Source organism: Clarias gariepinus, chromosome 16 (genome assembly GCF_024256425.1).
Source record: "Clarias gariepinus isolate MV-2021 ecotype Netherlands chromosome 16, CGAR_prim_01v2, whole genome shotgun sequence".
NCBI classification, from domain to species: Eukaryota; Metazoa; Chordata; class Actinopteri; order Siluriformes; family Clariidae; genus Clarias; species Clarias gariepinus.
In genome coordinates, this window is record NC_071115.1 from 11,950,609 (window position 1) to 11,974,644 (window position 24,036).

Below are 24,036 nucleotides of genomic sequence, written 5' to 3' on the forward strand. Positions count from 1 at the left end.
TGCTAATGCCAAGTCAGCTTGTTCCAGACTATGCCCTAGTAGAACTGGGCACCCTGCTGGTTCACTCTTGTTCCATAGATAAGGCCCGTTAAGACAAAGTGTGGACTGAGGATTGTTGGCCAGTGGCCCACTTCTAAACACTTATACTGTATGCTCACAGGAAAGCTGTTTAACAAATAACTTGCCCCTCTTTTATTGGATCTTGTGCAATACCTCACTCACTCATCATCTATACCACTTCATCCTGTATTCAGAGTTGTGTGGGGCCTGAAGTCTATCACAGGTAACTTAGAGCACAAGCCGGGATACCTCCTGGACAGGGTACCAATCTGGTGCAATACCTGATTTTCAAATAAACTTTACTCCATCCACCACAAAAAAAAAGTCTGACATGGATTCTCTCCTTTGTGCTGGAGCCCCTAAGCCTAACCCATTTAAACAGGTGTCTCTAGAACTGCATTTTTATATGTCAACAAAAAAAACTGGAAGAACTGAAAGTTTGATGATAAGTCATTTTTTACCCATGAAGGCTAACCTATCCCAGGATGTTCTCAACAGTACTAATTAGAAATCTAGAATTTTAAAATTAAAACAGAATTACCAAACTGACAAGAATCAAAGAGACTATTGCAGGTAAAGGTGATTGTATTGTAGTTTTATTTTCTGAAAATATGCTATAATTTGTGACATGATGACTGTTAGTTTGTCAAAAGTTCTCAACATGTGTGCACACTGGAAGATATCTAAGATTTCTAAATTCAAGGACTTCTCTTGAAAGTGAAGGAGTTGAAGGAGTTTTCTTATGTTCAGAGATAATTTAAGAAGTAAATCAGCCTTAAACTAAACTTTGATGTATTTTGCTGGCATGTAATGACATTTATTTTCAGCTACTTTTAAAATTGTTCAAGACACTCCCACGGACTTTAATTGATTTTATTTATTTATATAATCAACTTATTTGTTTTAATGTCATTAATTTTTTTTTAACGTGCTTTCTACTACAGACATTTTTACAAAGCAGTGAAGCACAAATGTGCCTAAGGAAACACTCCTTGTCATGAAAGGTATGTTTATTTGCTTGGTTGTCATGTTGTTTTATAATGAGAATATCAAGTCAGATTTCCCTTCATCTACATTATTGTGGGCGGCAACTTTTTTCATGAGGGTGTGTAGCAGGTAAGGGAGTTAGGAAAGGTTACAGCTATTATGTGCATTATATGTCTACAACAAGAAAGAAACAATCATATGCTCAGTGACACAGATGAATACCTGAAACCAGAGGCACACTGAATGGAAATGAAATTTTGGAAAGTCGTGTGTGCTGTATGTGCCCTGCTCCTTAATGCTTCAGGTTAGTAAAGATTATAATATCCATTATATTCAGTCTATCACATGTTCATCATATTACAATTAATCAGAAAAACTCACAGGTAAATGGGGATTCTTTTTATTCTTTCTTCCTTTCTTTAATTTTTTAAATAAAACTTCTTTTTTTCTGTACATTATTTAAAAAAAGGTATTGTATTGGATTCTAATCTGGTCACTGGAAAGGCATTTGAAGAACCCACTGTAATGTTCACGAAACCAGTTTGAGACAACCTTGCTTTGCTGACACCTTGACCAGCTGGGACTATTGACACAAAGCAGTACGACAATTAAGGACCTTTTCATCTGTGTGTCTTAGCAGAAACTGAGATTCATTGGATATCAGTCTTAACCTTAGTCGCAGCTTTCTGTTCATTGCTGATATCAGTAACCCCTGGAGGGCGCCATGCACCGGTTATATTTTATGTTCTGTGTTTGTCCAGGTTCCGCTGCACCATAAACTTACATCATTGTGTTCACGTGAATCTAGTTTTGTCCGTATATATATACAGACAAATATACTGTACAATATAAGCTGCGTTCCATTCCGAAGTGTACTTCACACTCCCTGCTCCGTGTGCAGGTAACGCCGGTGAAGGGAACTTTCCTTCACTATTCCGAACACCCAGCGCAGACGTCACTTCCTCTGTACGTTACTATGGTGACACAAGCACCTCGGATAAGAAACACCTGTCGCTGCTCCTGAGGAAATTTCACATTACGTACATTAAATATTAAACATTTATTGAAACGCAAAAAGTGATACCATTAAAAAGCATGTACTATTAAAACGTGTAAAAAAAATAAATATTTGATTCATTTACAAGATGTACCGAGATTTTTTTGTAGATTACTTACTTATATAATACTAAGGATTTCTTGATTAAATAAAAAATTTAATTATGTGTTTAATTAATATGACGTCGCCCTCGATAAGCGAGCTCCATTTTTTGCACGCACCAGCGCGACGCAGTGACTGATGGGAAATTTTTCATTCCCTTTTCCGGGGAAGTAAAGACCCGCTGTTCAGTTGTTCCCTACACTCTTCCCCTTCCCCTTCGAACTTAACATTTTTGCTTCCCGCGGTTTAGAATCACACTTAACATGGCTGAACTCTGTGAAGAACACTTCGCAGGTTACCTCAGGCCGATCAGAACGCACCTTTGGTCTCACATTCTGTCAGGACTGAGCAATGCAGGCACGGTATAAGTGCAGCAATTAAGACTGCAATTAAAGGAACAAAAGATCACAAACGCAACAGCAGCAAACAAAAGAGTAGTACGACAACACAGCAGAAAAGAACAGAACAGATATGGATCAGATACAAAACCAAGACTAAACTTTATTTTGTTCTCTTTATAGTTGTGATTATCTGCATGTCTGCAAATGTTCTGTTTTTCTCCTTTTAGTATAATTAGTTTTTAATATACTGTATATATTGTATTATACTGTTGTACTCCTCTGTTTCTTTTCTAGGAGGCTCATTCGCCCAGCTAAGTGGTAAGTTCATGATTCAGACAACATGACAGCTATGGGATTTATCTATTACGAAATTTACAATTTTGTAAACTCGCAGGTTTGCAATAACATGATGTTCAAATTAACCCAAATTTTAACTTTAAAATAGTTAATTACTCCAGTGAAGAATCAGTGATTTAAGTACAGTGCAGATATTTGAACAAATTTGTACATATTTAGTAAACTTTCACAGGGATGATATAACACCAATTTTAGTGTTTAAGTCTATTATTATTTTTATTTTTATTTTTTTTTACAATTGCATCAGTGTTTTCTCCATAAATTAAATGAACAGTGCATACCTGTATATTATAATTATAACCTGTAATAATTACAACACAACAGACACTGGGTCACGATTTTGCCAAACTTACTAATCACAACATACCACAGTACATGCTGTCACCTTAACAAAAAGCACCTTAAAAATCAAATGTGTGCTAGCTGGATATTTGGTTAAAAACAACAAATGTACTGTATACAGTAAATATTCAGAAAAAAAAAGATTTAATTAGATGTTTTTCCCAAATTCACCTAAGCTATTTCCCTCTCTATCTTTCTGGTACAGTAGTAATTATTAAATTATAAAAGTTAAAAAACTTTACTATAACTATACAAATATTCACAAGGATCTTGTATGTGAATAATCATGACTACTTTCATGTTTTCAAATTTTCCTGGAAAGTCAAACTGGCAGTTTTTCTGGGGCATGCAGGTACATTTATTTTTGCAATATCCAGGTGGTATGTATTTGGCATTGTATGTATTTACATCAGTAGTGTGAAATCAGTGTTATCCAAACCTACTGTAAGGTTACTCAATGAGAATGCATTTTCTATTTTTGCAAATGAAACATGGGCAAGAATTGTCACAAATAAATAATATAATAAAATGGGGTGGATATTATATCAAAATAAGTTAACTCAAGTAGGCTTTTATTGTCATTTTAAGCATATACAGTTTAGTTCACGGTAACACGAAACAGCGTTTCTCCAGGACCAAGGTGCTACATACGACATAAAGTTACAACATAAATTAACAAAACTGACCAGCTAACTAACTAAGAAGTGACAAACCAGATTAACATTATAGATTAACAGATACTATCCTTTCTAAAGTCCTAGACAAAAAAGGCAAAGACAACAAAGTGCACGTGCAAATGTGCAGACAAAAGTGACAACATAACAACATATGTTTTAATGCTCTGTGGTAGTAATTTGAGGTAGTGCAATGAGAAACAGTAAACATTTACCTGTAGATAGCAGCAGAAAATATTTTTTTGTGCAAATAACAAATATTGTGCAATAGAGCAATTTTAGGGTGGTATGTGCAATTGTTAGATGGTTGTTTGATCAGCGTGTTTGTGCATGTGTGTTTATCAGTTCAATCCCTATGTTATTAAAGTGCATGGTTGTGTGTGTGTTTACTAGTCCAGTCCCTTTGTGTTGAGGAAACAGATGGCGTGTGGGTAAAAGCTGTTGCACAGTCTGGATGTGAGTGCCTGAATGCTTCGGTACCTTTTCCAGATGGCAGGAGGGTCAAGAGAGAGTGTGATGGGTGTGTCTGGTCAGCCACAGAGCTGGTGGCTTTGCAGATGCAGCGTGTGGTGTAGATGTCTTCGATAGAGGGGAGAGAGACCCCGATGATCTTTTCAGGAGTGATCGCTCCATGTCCTCCTGTAGTTAACAACCATCTCTTTTGTCTTAAAGACGTTCAGAGACAGGTTGTTGTCTTTACACCAGTTCGTTAGCCTCTGCACTTCCTCTCGTACGCCTTCCGTCACTAGCCTCTGTACGCTGACTCGTCGTTCTTGCTGATGAGACCCACCACAGTCGTGTTGATATGATTGAAGCTGTGTCGCTGCACAATCATGAGTCAGCAGCGTGAACAGCAGGAGACTGAGCACACAGCCCTGGGGGGCCCCAGTGCTCAGTGTGGTGGTGCTAGAGGTATAGTTCCCAATCCGCACTGCCTGAGGTCTTTCAGTCGGAAAGTCCATGATCCGTGCTTGTCCATGTCCACCTTGTCAAGGTGTGTCAGTGACAGGTGGAGTGTGGTGGAGATGGCGTCATCTGTCAAACTATTTAAACGATACACAAACTGCGGTGGGTCCAGTGAGGGAGGTCTATATGCTGGTATAGAGATGTGGTCTGAGTAGCCGAGGTGGGGGCGGGTTTTCGCCCAATATGTGCCGGGGATGTTTGTGTAAACAAGATCCAGCGTGTTATCCTCTCTCGTTGCAAAGTCCACATACTGATGAAATTTAGGAAGCACTGACAATACACGGTCCATCAGGGTGTGTGTTCTGCAGATTGCTAATCCTTGCATACAGTTCACAGAGCGCCTCCTTAGCATTAGTGCTAGGTGGAATGTATACTAGGTGGAACAGTGGTAAATTCCCGTGGTAAATAAAAATTTCTACATCTAACAATCACAATGTCCAGCAACGATGAGCAAAAGTTAGAAACTAGCACAGAGTTCTTAAACCATTTCGTGTTGATGTAAACCAGTGGTTCTCAAACATTTTCTGTCATTCCCCACTTAAGGGGGTGGGCGAATTTTCAAGCCCCACTTGTCAACAAAATGATAACGAAAATGGCCAAGTGTACTATTTATTGAAATATCAATTTCTAAACCAATAAAATCAAATAAAGCCAAGTTCAAAACAGATAAAATACACGTGCAATTGTTATAACAGGCTTACTTCGTCACTTATCTAGAGCTTTCTTTCAAAGAAGTCGAGTGGCTTATTAACGTGACTGGGGCGTGTTGTTTCTAAGTGTCTTCCTACTTTGTTGGGTCTCATGCTGTCTGCTGCCAGCGGTTTAAGACACAAAACACACACAGGTCTCTCCTCTGCCCGCACCATCACCACCATGAATCCAAGCGCAACATAGGCTTCATCATAGGCTTTTTAGTTGATTCGGCTGATGATGCTGAATCACCTGCTTTTTTGGGGTTCATGTAACAAATGTATCCATTGACGATATTATGCTCACTACATACAGTATGCTACTGACCCAGTGTTATGCTCTAAAATGCCCCCCCCCCTGCCACGGATTGCCTCCCCTACATAATCTCTTTCAAATAATATATTAGAACATAAATTCATAGATTTATGGTTTACAAATTACAAATTCTAACAAACAAATTTAATTATAAAATAAGCAATATAAAAATGTTGTATAGGGGAAAAATATATAAATTATATATATTTTTTCATATAAAACATGTATATTTTTATATTGCTTATTTTATAATAAAAATCGTTTCCTATAATTTTTCACCACAAACAATATTTTAGTGTAATTTGTAATAAATAATTTGTTATTTGTACATTGACAAACCAATCCGTGGCAGGGGGGCACTTTAGCGCATAACACCGGTTTGTGTCTGCGGTAAAGTAAGTTTTATATTCGCACCCCCAATTCAATAGCTGCGTAAATAAACCCGCGAATAAGATACCCAGATATATTTCCTCTCTACATTGTCTTTCAGCTACATCTGCCTTAAATTATACAAGTTTAAAAGCATAAACACCATTATTCTCTACGGCGCAACGACTGATTTAGGGATCATCGCAAAATGCCGCACACCAACAAAAAGCGTAGAACGATATTGATCTTCCCTTCTGTTCAGCGCCTGAAGGATCAAAAAGCAATTTGTGACCACACTGGAAACTAGAAATGCCAGACTGGTACTGCCTGATAAAATATTAATTTTTAACAAAAATACAGAAACATCACCATACACATTGGAATAAATGAAATTACATACATAATACCGAATGTTTCCTTATATATTGTTCCTCTGCAATTAACATGCCGACGTTAAATCGTTATTGTTGCGCTATGGTTCCACTTTTTCTCTGATGTTATTTTAATTTACTTGTATTAATGATCCATTTCTTTGCATGTGATTGTTTAGTTTCGAGTGTCCGATCTTTATTGTCAATAAAGAAAAGCATGAATTATAATAGGTACTTTCCTATTATTTTCCACTAATTCCCTCCCATTCATTGCGCCCCACCTGTCATGTATGTATTCCCCACTAGAGGGGCGCGCCACACACTTTGAGAACCATTGATGTAAACACACAAGCCAAGTTACAAGTTGATGTAAATACGCAAGCCGCCCATAACCATGATGGCAAGGAAAAAAAATGAATATGCTGTATATGTGATACCTAAATCAGTTTAGCTTAAACTGTATCAAAGAACCTTAGTGTATGGCTACAGTTGCAATGCTGTAACTATATTGTACTAATATTGTAAATATATATACAAAAATATAATATCTCTGACCGTTCCCGAAAAAAATATTAACCAGAAAGTTTTAGTTGAAGCAATAAAGGGATCTTGTGTTAAACTTCAGTTTTTTATAATTACATTAAAAATATTAAGGTAGCATTAATGTACTATAATAATATATATAGTTATATTATATATGTGTGCCTTTTTGACCCCCCACCCTCTCTACAAGTGTGTGGTCAACCTCGACTGAACACAAGGATTGTTGGTGGTGAAAATGCCTCTCCCGGGTCCTGGCCCTGGCAGGTCAGCATTCAGAGAGGAGGCAGCCATTTCTGTGGTGGCAGTCTGATCAATGAAAACTGGGTCTTATCAGCTGCTCACTGTTTCCAAAGGTATATGAGTCTAAAAGTCTAAAATAACCTAAAAATAGTAATGAAGGTATTTACATTTTCATCAAGTACAGCTTTTAAGCTACTCCATAGTTTAATGAATTGTCAGTAGGTTGATACTATTTATTTTAAATGAAAAACCTGAGGAAATAAAGGATGTGGAGGAAAATGTTGAATGTAATTAGTCTCAATATTTCTTTTCATTTTTAGCGTTGCTGCATCATCTATCAAATTATTTCTTGGATTAGAAAATCTGCAGGGTACAAACCCTAATATTCAGCAAATAAATGCTATCAAAATTATCATCCACCCAGACTTTAATATTTCCACCATTAACAATGACATTGCACTAGTCCAGCTGTCCTCTTCAGTGACGTTTAACGATTATGTGTTGCCGGTGTGCCTCGCAACAGCCAACAGTTCTTTTCCTGGTGGAACAAATGCCTGGGTCACTGGATGGGGAAGAATTGCTACTAATGGTGAGTGATGCATAGGTACACAAAATGTTTAATGCTTAATCAGTTTATTTTAACATATCAGGTTTATTTCATAATTATGTGAGGAAAGAAATTAATTGTTCCTTTTAGTGGAACATATGTTTCCCTGTGGGGAAGTCCAGTTTTGTCTAAAGGAAGTAACACGACAGTGAGGCGATTAAAAAAATTATAACTTCCTTAATAAATTACTCAAGTAATAAGGAAGCTGGAAAATATTTACCATCCAACAAAGAGCCTCTACTGTATAAGGTTCATTATTTTGACGTAAATGTCATGTTTTTAGGTTGTTAGACTAAGCTAGATTTTTCAGCAGGGTTCATTATGTGAAAACATTTTAATTGAAAGAAATCATTGGTCTTCACAGTGAATCTGCCAGCCCCTCAAACCCTGCAAGAGGTGAAGGTGCCGATTGTGAATAACAGTGCCTGTACAATTGCATATAGACGTGATGTAACAAACAATATGATATGTGCTGGCGTGGCTGCAGGAGGAGAAGGTGCATGCAATGTAAGCAATCTAAAAACATATGCTAATGTTAAAACTACATCAATTCAGGAAACCATGCCATGTAGTAAAAGAGCAGAGTCCTTATCAGTCTTTTGTGAATGCAGGGAGATTCTGGAGGTCCACTGGTGGTCAAGATCAATCAAACCTGGTTTCAGGCTGGGATTGTGAGCTTTGGCACTACTGCAGGATGTTCTGTCCGTGGCATTCCCACTGTGTTCACCAGAGTGTCTCAGTACCAAGTCTGGATTGAGAACGAAATCAACAGCAATCCACCTGGATTAGTTACATTCTCAAGTGGCAGTAATGGCTCCCCCAACCTCTTCTGTCTGCTCCTTTCTTTTTCCATCATCCCCTTCCTCCTCTTTTCTATACTCTTGTAATGTTAGTTAAGTTGAAGACACAAGTACAGCCAAAAAGTGTAGACTAACGTATTTACTGCAGTCAACTTATTTAAAAAAAAAAAAAAACTTAGAGTACAAGTCAAAACTTCACCTTCTTATTCAATGGTTAAGAGATAAAAATCAGAAACTGGTCGTTTTCGTTCCTGACGGTTACTGATTTTTATGTACATTAATGAGGAAAAAAAATTAACTTAAATGATTTTAGCAAATGCCTGCAATATAACAAAGAGTGAAAAATTTAAGGGGGTCTGAATACTTTCCGTACCCACTGTACATGTACTTTTATTATGTACTTTATATGCTTTTTATTTTATTAAGAAGGGCAACAGGTCTAGAAGCAGTTATAGCACGTAACTAGATAAAAATTAAAAAAAAAAAAAAATTACAATTATTTATTTATTTATATGGTAGCCATAACAAATAGTTAACACCATGAACCTCACTATAGCTTTACTCTGAAAAGACTGGACCTTACATTTCCTTATTCAACCTCACAACCTGCAGTCTTCAAAAACCGCTGCAATTTCTAGACCAGTGCATTCTTCAGAACACTATTGCGCATGAACATTCAGACTGGTCTTTTGGTGAGACTGGTTTCAGACCGGTGCAGAGATCACAGCTCTTATGACGTTATGTTCTAGAAACACCTGCAGACATGACTGATTGACATGCCCACTGCGGGATGATCTAATTCACATGAACTAATAAAACACATTTTTGCATATATTTGTATGTACATCGTGATTTTGAAATAAATAAAATGTCTAGCAATGTGACAATTAAAAAATTAAAAAATTTAAAACACTTTTTTTTGTTACTGAAAGTAAGTTTCAGCTAATTTTTCAATTTTAATGATTCAATTATTTTCTAAAAGTTTGTTTTTAACTTGTTCTGACTGTTTCTAGAACTAATTGCTAAAACCACATCACATATGCCATATAGGGCAATTATCCCTAAAATGGTCAGAGAAAATGCCAATGTCCTTCGAAAGGTGTTCTAGGTCTGTTTGGTCTGTTTTATAGCCTCCTAAATTTTCTTAAGGAAAATATATGTCTGGGCTCTTATGGGTTAAACAGACTTTCTTACCTTCAAGCAAATCTTAAGTATATGTTTAAAAAATTTAAATCATCTATGACATTTACAGATTTAATTAATTATTGTAAAAACACAAAGTATTCTTATGATTGCATCCTTATGCAGTTGAACACCCTTGGCATGCAGAAATTGTGTTTTTAGTACATGTTTGATGAAGTGGATGATTGCTAATGCCAAGTCAGATTATTGCAGTTAAGTAGAACTGGACACCCCTCTGGACACAAAGGACAGACTGAGGATTTTCGGGTGGTGGTCCATGAAACACTTATATGCTCACATGGAAGCTGACAAATGACATGCCTCTTACAGTATTTACTGGATCTGGTGCAATACCTGATTACCACATAAACTTTGCCTCAGATAATGATGAACATTCCCAATCACAGGGCAAGGGTATCTCAATGGTTAAGGGTGTGGAACTATCTGGAAGATTTGAGGGCCCTTAACCCTCAACTGCTCATATGTGTAATGTGTAATGAAATAAATGAAATCACTCTAGATAAGAGCGTCTGCCAAATTGCGTAAATGTAAATTTGTGTCGGACATTGTGAAGTCTCATAGCCCACAGTGAAACACATTGGTATAAAGCAGAGGTGGAAAGAGTAAAAGTACTGTAACTTTAGTGACATTTTACTGAAGTACACGTAAAGTTACGATTATAAAAATCAACTCAAGTAAAAGTATAAAGTAGCTCATAAAAAAATTACTCAGAGTAAAAGTTACAGTTACTTTTTAACAGTGGGGGTGAGATAGGGGACTCTAGTGTAGTTCAAAAAAGACAAGAGGATATAAATCTTAAACTAGTTGTTTTTAATTGGAGGAATCCCATTGCATAATAAAGCTGTTGCCTTTCTTGTGCTTGAAATCAAAGTGGTCGCTTAAATATGGTGTGACGCTTTGTGCCGGATAACTGAGGGAAAAAAGAGCTTAGAGACAAGATTAACGTTTAGCAGAAACCTTTATTGGCCTCTTTCAGCGTCACAAAATTATAATACAAAACATAAAGTAAAAGTAATGAAACGGGTAAAAGAATAGAGCATTCGGGGGTGAGCAGCAGCACACCTGAGCTCCTACTCTGTTCTCTCCTTCTCATGCACACACCTCGGCAGGGCACACACTGGGGGAGGGGCGGCAACTCTTAAAAGGGCAACATACATAATGTGGTATACAATATAGTAGTAGCCGTTACAATGCCCAGGGGTTTGTTTCATAAGAATTTGATGAAATTCTGCTTTTAACTGGGTCTGCATCACTGGCATCTGTTGACCGTCTCCTTCGTTCTTGTGAGTTTAGCACATTTGTTCTCCCCGCCCATCAATCAATTAGTGCAATTAGGCATTTTTTTTTCCCTTTCCCGTTGCATTATTTTTATTAATTTTTTATTTTTATTCATTTATTTTTTACTCGGTCACAAATATAATTTTAAATGTAGCGAAGTCCAATACTTCAAACAAAACATATTTACGTAAAAGTAAAATTACAGATTTTAAAAACTACTTTAAAAAGTATGAGTACACAAAAAACACTACTCTTTTTTAACAGGAGTAATTGTAATTCTTTCTACCTTTCCACCTCTGGTATAGAGGATTATAAACTTTGCTGGTGAAGTAAGACATTGGATCTCTCCATTTTGCTGGAAGCCCTTAAGGTCCCTTGAGTGCCTTAAGATGAAAAATTAAAAAAGGTATCTCTAGAACTGTATTTTTATACAGCAACAAATAAACTGGCCGAACTGATGATAAGCTCACCTTGCATGCTTTGGGGTGACCTGTTCACTCTATAGTACTACTTAGGCATCTAGAATGCTATGTAATCAAAACAGAATTAACAACCTGAAAAGAATTAAATGAGAAAGTTGCAGGTAAAGATGATTATATTGCAATGGTATTTACTGAAAATACCCTATCATTTGTGACATGACTTTGTTAGTTTGTCAAAACATTCTCAACATGTGTGCGCACTGGGAGATATTTAGAGTCAATAACTTCTCTGGATGGTGCAGTGAGTTGAAAGATAATTATTATGCTCAGACATAACTTGAAAGAAAATCAGCCCTAAATTAAACTTTGATGACATACTTTGCTACCACGTAATTACTCATTTTCATTTTCGGCTACTTTTCAAATTGCTTGAGACACTCCCATGGTCATTAATTGATTTCAGAAGAAATGTGACTCATGAATATTTGTAGAACTAAATACATTTTATTTCATATCGTACAAATAAAATTTGAATATGAATTTGATTTCTTTATTTAATTAACCAATTTGTTTTAGTTGAATTCAAATAGATTTTTTTTTTTTTACATACTTTCTACTACAAACATTTTCACAAACAGTGAAACACTCCCTGTCATGAGAGATATATTTATTTGCTTGGTTGTCATGTTATTTTATAATAAAAATATCAAGTCAGATTTCCCTTCATCTGCATCATTGTGGGCGGCAACTTTTTTCATGAGGGCGTGTAGCAGGTAAGGAAGTTAGGGAAGGTTACAGCTATTATGTGCATTATATTTTCTACAACAAGAAAGAAACAACTCATATGCTCAGTGACACAGATGAATACCTGAAACCAGAGGCACACCAAAATGGAAATTAATCTATGGAAAGTCGTGTGTGCTGTATGTGCTCTGCTCCTTAATGGTTCAGGTAAGTAAAGTGCTGATTATGATATCCTTAACATTTATTCTAACCTGTTCATCATATTACAATTAAGAATCCTACATTTGAATACGGATTCTTTTTATTCTTTCTTAATTTTTTTAAACCTTTTAAAAAATTTACATTATTAGAAAAAGTGTTCTATTGGATTAAATTTTTTTCACTGGAAAGGCCACTGAAGAACCCATTGTGATGTTCATGAAACATTTAAATGTAAGCATTTGGCAGACACTTTTATCCAGAGTGACTTTTATTTTTATCCTATTATGATTTGAATCTGGGACCTTCCGAACCATAGTCCAATAAGTTCATGTATTCTGACAATTTTCGAACTTATCATCTGTGTGCCTTAGCAGAAACTGAGATTCATTAGATGTCAGACTCAACCTTGCTTTCTGTTTAACTTAGAGTAGAGTTGCTGCTCCTGTGCATGGAAAGGATTTAGCCAAGGTGGTTCGGACATGTAGTAAGGATGCTGTACCAGGACGCTTCCCTAGGGAGGTGTTTTTTTTTATCCCGAAGATGAAGATGAATGGATACATGGGCTCTATAAAATCCAGTTACTTACTGGTTAATTTCTCAACCCCCATCATCTCATACCACAAACTCCTTTATATCACCTGCTCTTCTTACAGATCATTGTTTCATTGGTTTACAGCTTGAAAGCCCAAACAAATGCAGATGCAATAAAAAGCTCTTGGAAGTTCAATGCCAGCCTCTTAAATAATGACAAATTCTGTAAAGAAATAACAATAAATATTTCAGAAACTTAAAAAAAGCCAAACATTTCATCCTTTACAGAAAAGTGGGAATATATTAAATATAAAATAAGAACCACAAGCTTTAGTAAAAATTTAATAATTCTTTTACAGTAAAAAGTACACTAAGTTTTTATAGTAAAAGTTATTACAAAATAACGAAGAAAATAAAATGGTTTAAGAAATAAACAAATGTTGTAGCAAATTAAATTTCTCAGAAAAAAATCTAATTAAATTATTAACTTTACAGCCAAAGTTAGATGATATCTATCTTGAAAAAGCAAAATGTGCCTATATATAGGCTACGTTTAAGGGCTAAATGGATTAATGAGGGGGAAAAAAAACTCAGCTTATTTTTGTAGACTAGAAAAAAGAAGGCAACAACAACAATAAAAAAAATCAAATTAATATGCTAAACATAGATGGCACAGACTGATCGGAACCCACAGTAATAGCTAAGGAAATAAGTCCCTTTACCTATATTCCTCTAGTTTCAAAGAGCCCAAGGAGGAAATCCTTTTAACAAAAATCCTTCACCTATGTAATTCCACAAATAAGTACTAACTTTATAAATTTGTGTGGTATAAATGAAGCTGCTCTCTGCTTAAAAATAGACAAAAGTCCAGGGCCAGATGGTCTAACAACAAATTTCTATATATGTTTCTGGTGCTTCTATGAGACAAGTAACTATTATTCTTATTCCCAAACCAGAAAAGGACTGTAAAATATCGACCAATTTCTTTACTAAACAACAATTATAAAATATTTACCCACACTTTCAACAACCACCTCAAACGAGGCCTTTTACAAATAATTAATGTGCCCATTACAAGGGTGCCCTATTTCCCCATCACTCTTTTTGTCACAGCTAAACTACTATATTTCTAAAAAAAACTCTGATTTAGGCAAACTTTCTGTATTTGACAAGCAAATTGTAATAAGTCAGCTTGCTGTCTGTTATGCAACAGTTTTCAAAAATCTGAATCAATTTCTCAAAACACTATGTTATATGTCAGTGAAAACCTAAATGTATGGAGTAAGAATGCAACTCTAAAGTCAGTATGTAAACACAAAGAGATATATACATTTTTGGAAAAATTTAGTTATCTAAAATGCAGAGTCTAGCTAGATGCATTAATCCTGCATCTTTTTGCCAATTTCTACAAAAGCAACTAAAACAATTAACCAACTAAACCTAGATTTTACAGTATATGGAGAAAACGACCACGTTAAATTAAAAAAGGCTGTACAAGTCAAAGAATACGTAGATGGAGGATGACAAGTTATAGATTTTTAATGTATTAATGGTACACTCAAAATCAATCGGCTTAAGCACTTTGTAAAGGATGAGAATAGTATTTGGTTTCACATTCAACCAGCTCTATTTAAAAAAAACATGAAGGTATTGATCTTTTCTTAAAATCTGACTTTCATATTCCCAGATTACCGATTAAACTATAAGCATTTCACCAGCAGGGACTTTTAGTTTAGAAACTCATATACAGTTATAACTTCGCACCACATAGAACACCTACATGGAATAATAAATATATTTTTCATAGAGAAAAGTCAATATTAATTGAAGAATGGATGCAGAAAGATATATGGTCAGTGACTCATTTGATGGATGATAATGGCTTTATTTTAATACATAAACAATTTTGCATTAAATACAACTTGATCTGCACATGATCCCAATTTACTTCTTTGTTGAAAGCTATTCCACCATCACCTCTTTATTCCTTTTTTAAATAGTTAAAAATATTCTGACAACACAATCAGCTACACTGTAAACCCTAATGCTTAAAGTAATTAAACATATTGAGTACTGTTAACTTAAATAATTACAATTAGTTCAAATTAATAGCCCTTGATGAGTATTTAGAACTTTTTGGTATTTATGAGTTTGTAGAAATTACACTTTTTAAGCTAGCTGAACAACTTTTAAGCCACCGTAACTGTCTCCTTAAAGTTCCACCAACTTAAAATCTTTCAGCCTAGCGATTTTGTGTCTGACATCATCAATGCACATGTAAACTGCCCTCGTTGAATTGTTTTGATCAAGATGGTGGATTGGTCTATCTTTGCATGATGCTGTAAATATTATCTTTACAAATCTGGGGCCCTTAAAGTTTATGTTTTTAATTTATGTCATCTGATTGTCGACAGTTTGGTGCTCTCTAGAGTTATGAATAGAATGTGTTTAAACACGCACAGGAGAAAACGTGAGCTACACTTTTTACTATCTACTGTTTAGGAGGTTAGAAAGCCAAATTTCTTGTAATTGGCAAATATCAATCTTTAATTTGAACCGACTACTTTACTAGTATGAATTGTTTAGTTTTTGAAATTGTCAGGTTTACAAATCCGGTTTTCGGGGTTTGAATATAAATCCTGAATTCCTATTAGTTTTAGTTTTAGTATTAATATTTATAGATTTTGTTTTTTCAGATTAAAATAAAGAAAAATAAAGAAAATTACTTATTTGATTCATAACAGGACACAGGTGGCTCAGTAGTACATGTTTTGCCTGCCACATAAAAGGCCCGACTGAATCTAGCCGACTTTCTCTAAACAAGATATTGATGGAATTTGAACAAAGTATCTTACATTTCTGGTGTCACCAAAAACTAAAGAAATCCAATATAAAATTCTCAAGAATGTCTATCAATCAAATGAGCTCTTAAGAAAAGATTCAATAAGAATCACAATAATTGTGGCTTTTGCGAGTGAAAAATAAAAACTACCGAGCACTTATTCATCTTTTGTAATTTCTCCTCAGCTTTTTGGGATGATTTGCATGATTGGTTGGTCACAAAAATATGGCCTTCCACCATACACCCGAAATTATATATTTGACATGTTCCTACCTGAAAATAAAGATTCTTCCTTGTAAATGCCATTCTATTACTTGGAAAGTTCTTTATCCACAAATGTAAAACGCTAATGACCTCTCTTTACTGTTTTCACAAGAGATCTTAATATTTGCAATAAATTTAACATAATCACTTAAGATAAATCTGACCCCCTAGCTCCCCCACCCTTTTTTCATTTATTTATTAATTATTATTATTATTATTATTATTATTATTATTATTATTATTAATTTTACTTTTTTGGATCATGCTGTATCTTATATGTAGATGCTATAGTGTAATTGATTTGTGGACTTGTTCTGTGCCTTTTGAACAAGTTTTGCTTGTATTATTCTAATTACTGACTGTTACAATGTCAAGTTATTTGTATTACAATATCAATAAAGCAAAAAATAAATAAACAAAAAGAAAACCCGCTGTTCAGTTGTTTCCTACATCATTCGCAGTCTCCTATGAATTGAACATATGTGCTTTAAAATGCCGATCAAACACACCTTTGGTCTCACATTCTGTCAGGACTGAAAATGTAGGCATGGTGTAAGTGCAGCCATTAAGACAATTCATTGTAAATAATTAAAGAAATAAACAACCACAAGCGAAACAGCAAAACCAAAACAGTAGTATGACAAGGCAGTAAAAAAGAATAGAACAAAACAGTTAGGGATCAGATATAAAACCATGACTAAACTTTACAGTATTTTATTCTCTTTATATTTGTGATTATCTGCATGCTGGCAACATTTCTTTTTTCTCCTCTTAGTATAATTAGGTTTTAATATACTGTATATGTTCTATTATACTGTTGTACTTCTCTGTTCCTTTTCCAGGACGCTCATTCGCCCAGCTGAGTGGTAAGTTCATGATTCAGACAACATGACAGCTATGAGATTAATGATTACAAGAATTACAATTTTGTAAACTGAAAAGTTTGCAATACTATGATGTTTAAGTTAACCAAAATTTTAACTTTAAAGTTAATTACTCCAGTGAAGAATCAATGATTGAAGTACAGTGTGGATATACAGTAGGGCACACTGTATACAGTGTGCAATAAATTTGTACATATTTAGCTAGTATTAACTTTCACAGGGCTTATATAATGCCAGTCTTAGCATTTTTCTTAGTTTTTTTATTACAATTGCATCAGTGTTTTCTGCTAATTAAATGAACAGTACATACCTGTATATTATAACTATAACCTGTAAAATTACAACACAAAACAGACTCTGAATCACGATTGTGTTTGCCAAACTTACTATTACCAATCACAACCCTTTTTGTTGAGGTGACAGCATGTACCACAGTACATGCTGTCTGGTCAACAAAAAGCACCTTAAAAATCAAATGTGTGCTAGCTGGATATTTGGTTAAAAACAACATTGGACAGTTAATATTCAGAGAAAAATATAATTAAATTGGATGTTTTACTCAAATTTCACCTAAGCTATTTCCCTCACTATGTCTCTGGTACAGTAATAATTATTAAATTGTAAAAACCATACATTAACTATACAAAAATCTTATATGGATCTTATAAATCTTAAAGGATTTTATATGTGAATAATCATAACTACCTTCATGTTTTCATATTTTCCTGGAAAGTCAAACTGGCAGTTTTTCTAGGGCATGCAGGCACATTTATTTTTGTAATATGCAGGTGGTATGTATTTACATGTTTCAGAAATCAATGTAATTCAAACGTAAGGTTACTCAAGGAGGATGCATTTTCTACTTTTGCAAATTAAACATGGGCAAGAATTGTATAAACTCTTTATATAAAAAAAATATTTATAAATTATTTAATAAAAATGGGCTGGATATTATATCAAAGCAAAGCCTATAACATGTTGGCAATGAAAAAAAAAAAAAAAAATATATATATATATATATATATATATATATATACTGATATATTTCTGATACTTTAAATGCTGTAACTATATTGTACTAATACTGTAAATATAAGTATAAAAAATATAATATCTCTGACCTTTCTCTAAAACAAAAATATTAAACAGAAAGTTTAGGGTGAGGCAATGAAGGAATATTGTCTTGCCCAGGTTTTTCAGTTTTTTATGATTATACAATATATATTAATGTACCATAACAACATATATATAGTTATATTATATATGTGTGCTTTTTTTGCCCCCCCTCTCTACAAGTGTGTGGTCAACCTGGACTGAACACAAGGATTGTTGGTGGTCAAGATGCCTCTCCCGGGTCCTGGCCCTGGCAGGTCAGCATTCAGAGAGGAGGCAGCCATTTCTGTGGTGGCAGCCTGATCAATAAGAACTGGGTCTTATCAGCTGCTCACTGTTTCCAAAGGTATATGAGTCTAAAAGTCTAAAATAACTTCACAATAGTAATGTAGGTATTTACATTTTCATCAAGTACAGCTTTTAAGGTACTCCATAGTTTAATGAATTGTCAGTAGGTTGTTACTGTTTCTTTTAAATGAAAAACCTGAGGAAATAAGGGATATAAAGTGACATGTTGAATGTAATGAGTCTCAATATCTCTTTTTTATTTTTAGAATTGGTGCAGCATCTATCACATTATTTCTAGGAATAAAAAATCTGCAGGGGACAAACCCTAACATGCAGCCAAGAAGTGCTATTAAAATTATCATCCACCCAGACTTTAATAGTACCGCCATTAACAATGACGTTGCACTAGTCCAGCTGTCCTCTTCAGTGACGTTCAATCCGTATGTGTTGCCGGTGTGCCTCGCAACAGCCAACAGTTCTTTTCCTGATGGAACAAATGCCTGGGTCACTGGATGGGGCAGAATTGATACTAATGGTGAGTGATGCATAGGTACACAATGTTTAATGCTTAATCAGTTTATTTTAACATCAGATTTATTTCATAATTAAATTAGGAAAGAAATTAATTGTTACTTTCTAGTGGAACATATTTTTTGACTACTTCGAATCCAACCCATCCAACAAAGAGCCTCTACTGTACCAGGTTCATTATTTTGACCTGAATTTTTTGTTACTAGGTGGATATACTTAGCTAGATGTTTCAGGGTTTGTAATGTGAAAACATGTTAATCAAAAGAAATCATGTGTCTTCACAGTGAATCTGCCGGCCCCTCAAACCCTGCAAGAGGTGAAGGTGCCGATTGTGAATAACAGTGCCTGTGCAATTGCATATAGACGTGATATAACAAACAATATGATATGTGCTGGTGTGGCTGCAGGAGGAGAAGGTGCATGCTATGTAAGTAATCTAAAAACATATGCTAATGTTAAAACGTCAATTGACGTCGCTATGTCAATTCTGGAAACGATGCCATATAGTAAAAGAGCAGATGTCCTTATCAGTCCTTTGTGAATGCAGGGGGATTCTGGAGGTCCACTGGTGGTCAAGATCAATCAAACCTGGTTTCAGGCTGGGATTGTGAGCTTTGGCACTACAGGATGTTCTGTCCGTGGCTTTCCCACTGTGTTCACCAGAGTGTCTCAGTACCAAGTCTGGATTGAGAGCGAAATCACCAGCAATCCACCTGTATCAGTTACATCCTCAAGTGGCAGTCATGGCTCCTCCAACCTCTTCTGTCTGCTCTTTTCTTTTTCCATCATCCCCTTCGTCCTCTTTCTATCTATTCTCTAGTGATGTTAGTTAAGTTAAAGGCACAAGGACAGCCAAAACGTGTAGGCATTTATTGCAGTCAACTTATTTTAAAAAAGAAAAAAAACATTTAGTCAAAACTTTGGACGTGCCTTCTTATTCAGTGGTTGTTCCTGATTTTTTATCTCTTTCTACATTGTAAAACAATGCTGAAGGCTCTAATCTAAGGTGCTGTTATTTACGTGTAGTTTTATTTTTATACTTTATACTTTTTTTTTCATTAAGAAGGGCAACAGGTCCAGAAGGAAGACAGAGCTCAAATATAGCACATAATAAGATAAAAACTAATAATAATAAATGTTACAATTATTATTAATTTATTTATATGGCAGTAATAATGAATAGTTAACACTATGAACCTCAATAGCTTTACTCTGAAAAGACTGAACCTTACATTTCCTCATTCAACCTCACAACCTGCAGTCTTCAGAAACGCTGCAATTTCTGGATCAGTGCATTCTTCGGAATAATATTGCGCATGAGCATTAAAACTGGGTCTATCGGTGAGACTGGTATTAGACAGGTGCAGAGATCACAGCTGTTATGACGTTATGTTCTGGAAACACCTGCAGGCATGACTGATTGAAGATCTAATTCACATGAACTAATAAAATAGATTTTTGTATATATTTGTAAGTACATATTGATTTTGAAATAAATGGAATGTCTAGCACATGTAACAATTTAAAAAGCTTTTTTTGGTACTTTAAGTAAGTTTTATCTCATTTATCAAAGTATTTTCTAAAAGTTTATTTTTAACTTGTTCTGACTGTTTCTTGAACTAATTGCTAAAAACAAACAAATGTGTGACATACTGTAAAAGAAAGACACAAATCACATATGCCATATATGTCACGAGCCAGCAAAACTCACTGAGCTCTTCACAGGCTTAAATCCCTTCCAGAATTACCCCCCCGGCATGCTCTGCTCTCAATCATGGCACACCTGTACCTGATCAGGTAATAATCTCTCGGCTTTATAAGCACGCCAAGGACGTCACTCAGTGCCGCAGTGTATCGCTTGTGTGCCCCGTACTTCCCTTGATAATTTGTCTTGTGTAATCTCGGCCGTTGGGGACCCTTGCTTACTCTTTGGATTTTTCTCTTGTCTTTGCCCCTGGTCATCTCGCCTGCTTTCGGACAGATCTTTGTGTATGACCCTGACTGTGTTTTGAATATGGGCTTTGGACTTGTGTCTCCGGATTTGTTTGTTCTAATGGCTGAATCTCCGTTCATCAACACTCACCTGGCTAACCACGCTGATTTCTCCCTGTCGCTCCTTGGCTGCAGTTGTGCCCCCCACGCCATGTGCGCACACTTTCGCCTTTGCGCTAAAACGCTCACGCCATTTGCCAGCCTCTTACGCCTCAACAAAGGCTTCCCTATTAGGTTATGCAGCAAACCAGCGCTGGAAAAAGATACAGCCGCAGCAGCTCCCAAAGAAACCTTGCTCTTCCAGCCACTGTTCATTTAACTCGGCTGCATTCAATAAAATCGAAGTTTATATGTTTCTGCTATTGGGTCTATCCTTGGGTCTTATCTGTTTCTGCTATTGGGTCTATCCTCTTTCCACCTTTCTGCCTGGCCTCTTGGCGGAAATCTGCTCTCTGCCCAACCTTAGCCTCAGCCGCTTGTGAGGAGTTCTCTGACCTCTCTGCGGTTCCGCATAATTATGTAGATCTCAAGGCCGTGTTCAGCAAGTCTCAGGCCATTTCTCTCCCTCCTATGATTGCGACATCAACCTCCTGCCCGGCACAGCTCCACCCCGAGGGTGCCTTTTTTCACTCTCCCAACACGAAAAAGAGGCCATTGATGAGTATATTTCCGAGGCTCTAGCTGCCGGAATCATAAGGCCATCATCGTCACCCGCTGGGGCGGGCTTCTTCTTCGTGGCCAAGAACGACCGAACCCTACGTCCCTGCATTAACGTACCTAACCTCAGGTACTCCAGAGGCTCCTTGAGAATCAGCTCTTTGTAAAAGCCGTCACAGACTGGCCTGCTCCAACAACATGTAAGGAGCTTCAGGGCTTCCTAGGGTTTGCCAATTTCCACAGGCGGTTCATTTACAACTACAGCTTGGTGGCTGCCCCACTCATCTCCTTGACCTTATCCAAGATCTTGTTCATTTGGCCAGAACAAGCTGCCAGGGCCTTTCTAGACTTAAAGAGGCATTTCACCTTGGCTCCTATACTTCTCCAGCCAGACCCTTCCCTTCAGTTTGTGGTCGAAGTAGACGCCTTAGATTCAGGAGTTGGTGCAGTCTTATTGCAAAGGTTGCCTAAAGATAATGAACAGCACCCCTGTTGTTTCTTCTCAAACCAACTCTCATGTGCAGAGAGAAACTATGACATCAGTGACCAGGAACCACTGGCAGTCAAACTTGCCCTGAAGGAGTGGAGGCATTGGCTTGTGGGGACCAAAATCCCTTTCTTGGTTTGGATGGATCACGAGAACCTGGAGTATCTTCGGACAGCCAAACGCCCAAACTCCTGGAAAGCAAGGTGGTACCTGTTTTTCTTGCATTTAAATTTTTCCCTGTCCTATCAGCCGGGATCTAAGAACACTAAACCAGATGCTCTCTTTCATCAGTTTTCACCAGCCCATGATACAGTACCCGACACCACTATCTTAAAACCCCAAAGCCTCGTGGGGTCAGCATTACTAGATGTTGATCGACTTGATGTTTCCCCATCCCCCCCGGAGGTGCCACCAGGCAAGCTCTTTGTCCCTGAGGCAGAATGGCCCCACATGCTGGAATGGGAACATAGGTTCAGACTGGTCTGTCACCCCGGTGCGCCCGATGGTTTTGCTGGCCCACCATAAGGGAAGACACATAAGGGTGACACGTTTGTTCTCATGGTGGTTGATTGCTTGTCCAAGGCTGCCTACTTTGTCCTCTTATCCGGCTTCCCTACCGCCAAAGAAGCCGCCGAACTCCTAATCGTGCATGTTTTCTGGCTGCATTGACTCCTAACAAACATCTCATCGGACCGGGGTCCCCAATTTACTGCCCAATTTTGGTTTGCCTCCTGCAAGCTGATCGGAGCTACCTCCAGCTTATCCTTGGGTTACCACCCTCAGACAAATGGCCAGGCAGAAAGGACCAATCAGGACCTCTAGGGATACCCATTCCTATAGCCGGATGCTACCATGGATTGAGTATGCCTACAACTCCTTGCCCATATCTGCCACGAGTCTCTTTGCCTTTTAATGTTGCCTCAGAGACCAGTCTCCTCTGTTTCCCTTTTAGGAGATGGAGGTGGAGGTCTTCTCCCCCAAAGCCTTCATTCCTTGTTGCAGAAAGACATGGCTGAATGCGAGGTCTAGCATCCGCCGAGCTTTTTCAGCCTTTAAGCAACAAGCTGGGACCAAAGTGTTATGTTATCATCTCACTACATTCCCCTCAAGACAACCTCCTGCAAGCTATCTCCCAGGTTAATTGGCCCATTCACTATCACCAAAATCATCAACCCCTATACGAGGGGTCGGCAACTGGCGGACTCCGGTCCGAATCCAGACCGCGAAATGCGTCCATCCGGACCACGAAGACTTTTGACTTAATTAAAATACATTAATATATATATATGTATATGTATATGTATTTTTTCATTAATATTTTGTAATGAAATAAAATGTATATCGGGCACGTGATGGTCAGCTCAGTAGAGCCATTTGGGTCCTACGGTGCCGCAGGTTGCTACTACAGTTACCAGGCCAACTGTTACGTTCAACTGTGCAGTGATACGTGCATTGAAGAGAGCAGAAAGCAAGAGCAGTGCACAGACAGACAGCAAAAAAAAAAAAAATGTCACGTTCAAAAATTTTAAAAAAGTTGATTCGGAAAACCGAGTTTTCCGAGATGAATGGGTGGGAAAATATGCATTCATCCTTCCTGCATCAAGCTCTACAAGGCCTGTGTGTCTTATTTGCTCGGACTCTGTTGCGGTTGTCAAAAGTGGAAACATTAAACGCCATTACGAAGCTAAACATTGACACTTTGGAAAAACTTACCCCCAGCAGTCTGAGGTAAGGGCGAGGAAAATAAATGAGCTTAAAGTGCAGTATGAGCGATCTAC

The 24,036-nt window shown here is 36.7% G+C and overlaps 2 protein-coding genes across 3 annotated transcripts; both read left to right on the top strand.

Moving 5' to 3' along the window:
- Window positions 1–1,244: 1,244 nt before the first annotated feature.
- LOC128544823 (serine protease 27-like) lies at window positions 1,245–9,293 on the top strand. Of its 2 annotated transcripts, XM_053515110.1 has the most exons (7): window positions 1,245–1,351; window positions 2,842–2,865; window positions 7,365–7,527; window positions 7,735–7,784; window positions 7,938–8,003; window positions 8,386–8,528; window positions 8,633–9,293. In XM_053515110.1, exons 1-7 carry the CDS (start codon window positions 1,291–1,293, stop codon window positions 8,906–8,908), a joined length of 783 nt encoding a protein of 260 aa, XP_053371085.1. In that variant the 5' UTR covers window positions 1,245–1,290; the 3' UTR covers window positions 8,909–9,293. The 2 variants fall into 2 exon arrangements, with proteins under 2 accessions (XP_053371085.1, XP_053371084.1); XM_053515109.1 differs by having other exon boundaries at window positions 7,735–8,003.
- Window positions 9,294–12,614: 3,321 nt separating this feature from the next.
- Window positions 12,615–19,942, top strand: LOC128544963 (serine protease 27-like). Its single transcript, XM_053515276.1, has 6 exons — window positions 12,615–12,675; window positions 17,149–17,172; window positions 18,487–18,649; window positions 18,858–19,126; window positions 19,407–19,549; window positions 19,670–19,942. Exons 1-6 carry the CDS (start codon window positions 12,615–12,617, stop codon window positions 19,940–19,942), a joined length of 933 nt encoding a protein of 310 aa, XP_053371251.1.
- The last annotated feature ends 4,094 nt before the right edge of the window (window positions 19,943–24,036 follow it).

Bases quoted from the DNA above. Each gene is read 5' to 3' on its own strand.
- LOC128544963 (XM_053515276.1), top strand. From the start codon at position 12,615: ATGGAAATTAATCTATGGAAAGTCGTGTGTGCTGTATGTGCTCTGCTC. The intron at 12,676-17,148 runs GTAAGTAAAGTG...TTCCTTTTCCAG, and splicing joins TCTGCTCCTTAATGGTTCAG to GACGCTCATTCGCCCAGCTG. The intron at 19,550-19,669 runs GTAAGTAATCTA...TTGTGAATGCAG, and splicing joins GAGGAGAAGGTGCATGCTAT to GGGGATTCTGGAGGTCCACT.
- LOC128544823 (XM_053515109.1), top strand. From the start codon at position 1,291: ATGGAAATGAAATTTTGGAAAGTCGTGTGTGCTGTATGTGCCCTGCTC. The intron at 7,528-7,734 runs GTATATGAGTCT...TTTCATTTTTAG, and splicing joins GCTGCTCACTGTTTCCAAAG to CGTTGCTGCATCATCTATCA. The intron at 8,004-8,385 runs GTGAGTGATGCA...TGGTCTTCACAG, and splicing joins GGGAAGAATTGCTACTAATG to TGAATCTGCCAGCCCCTCAA.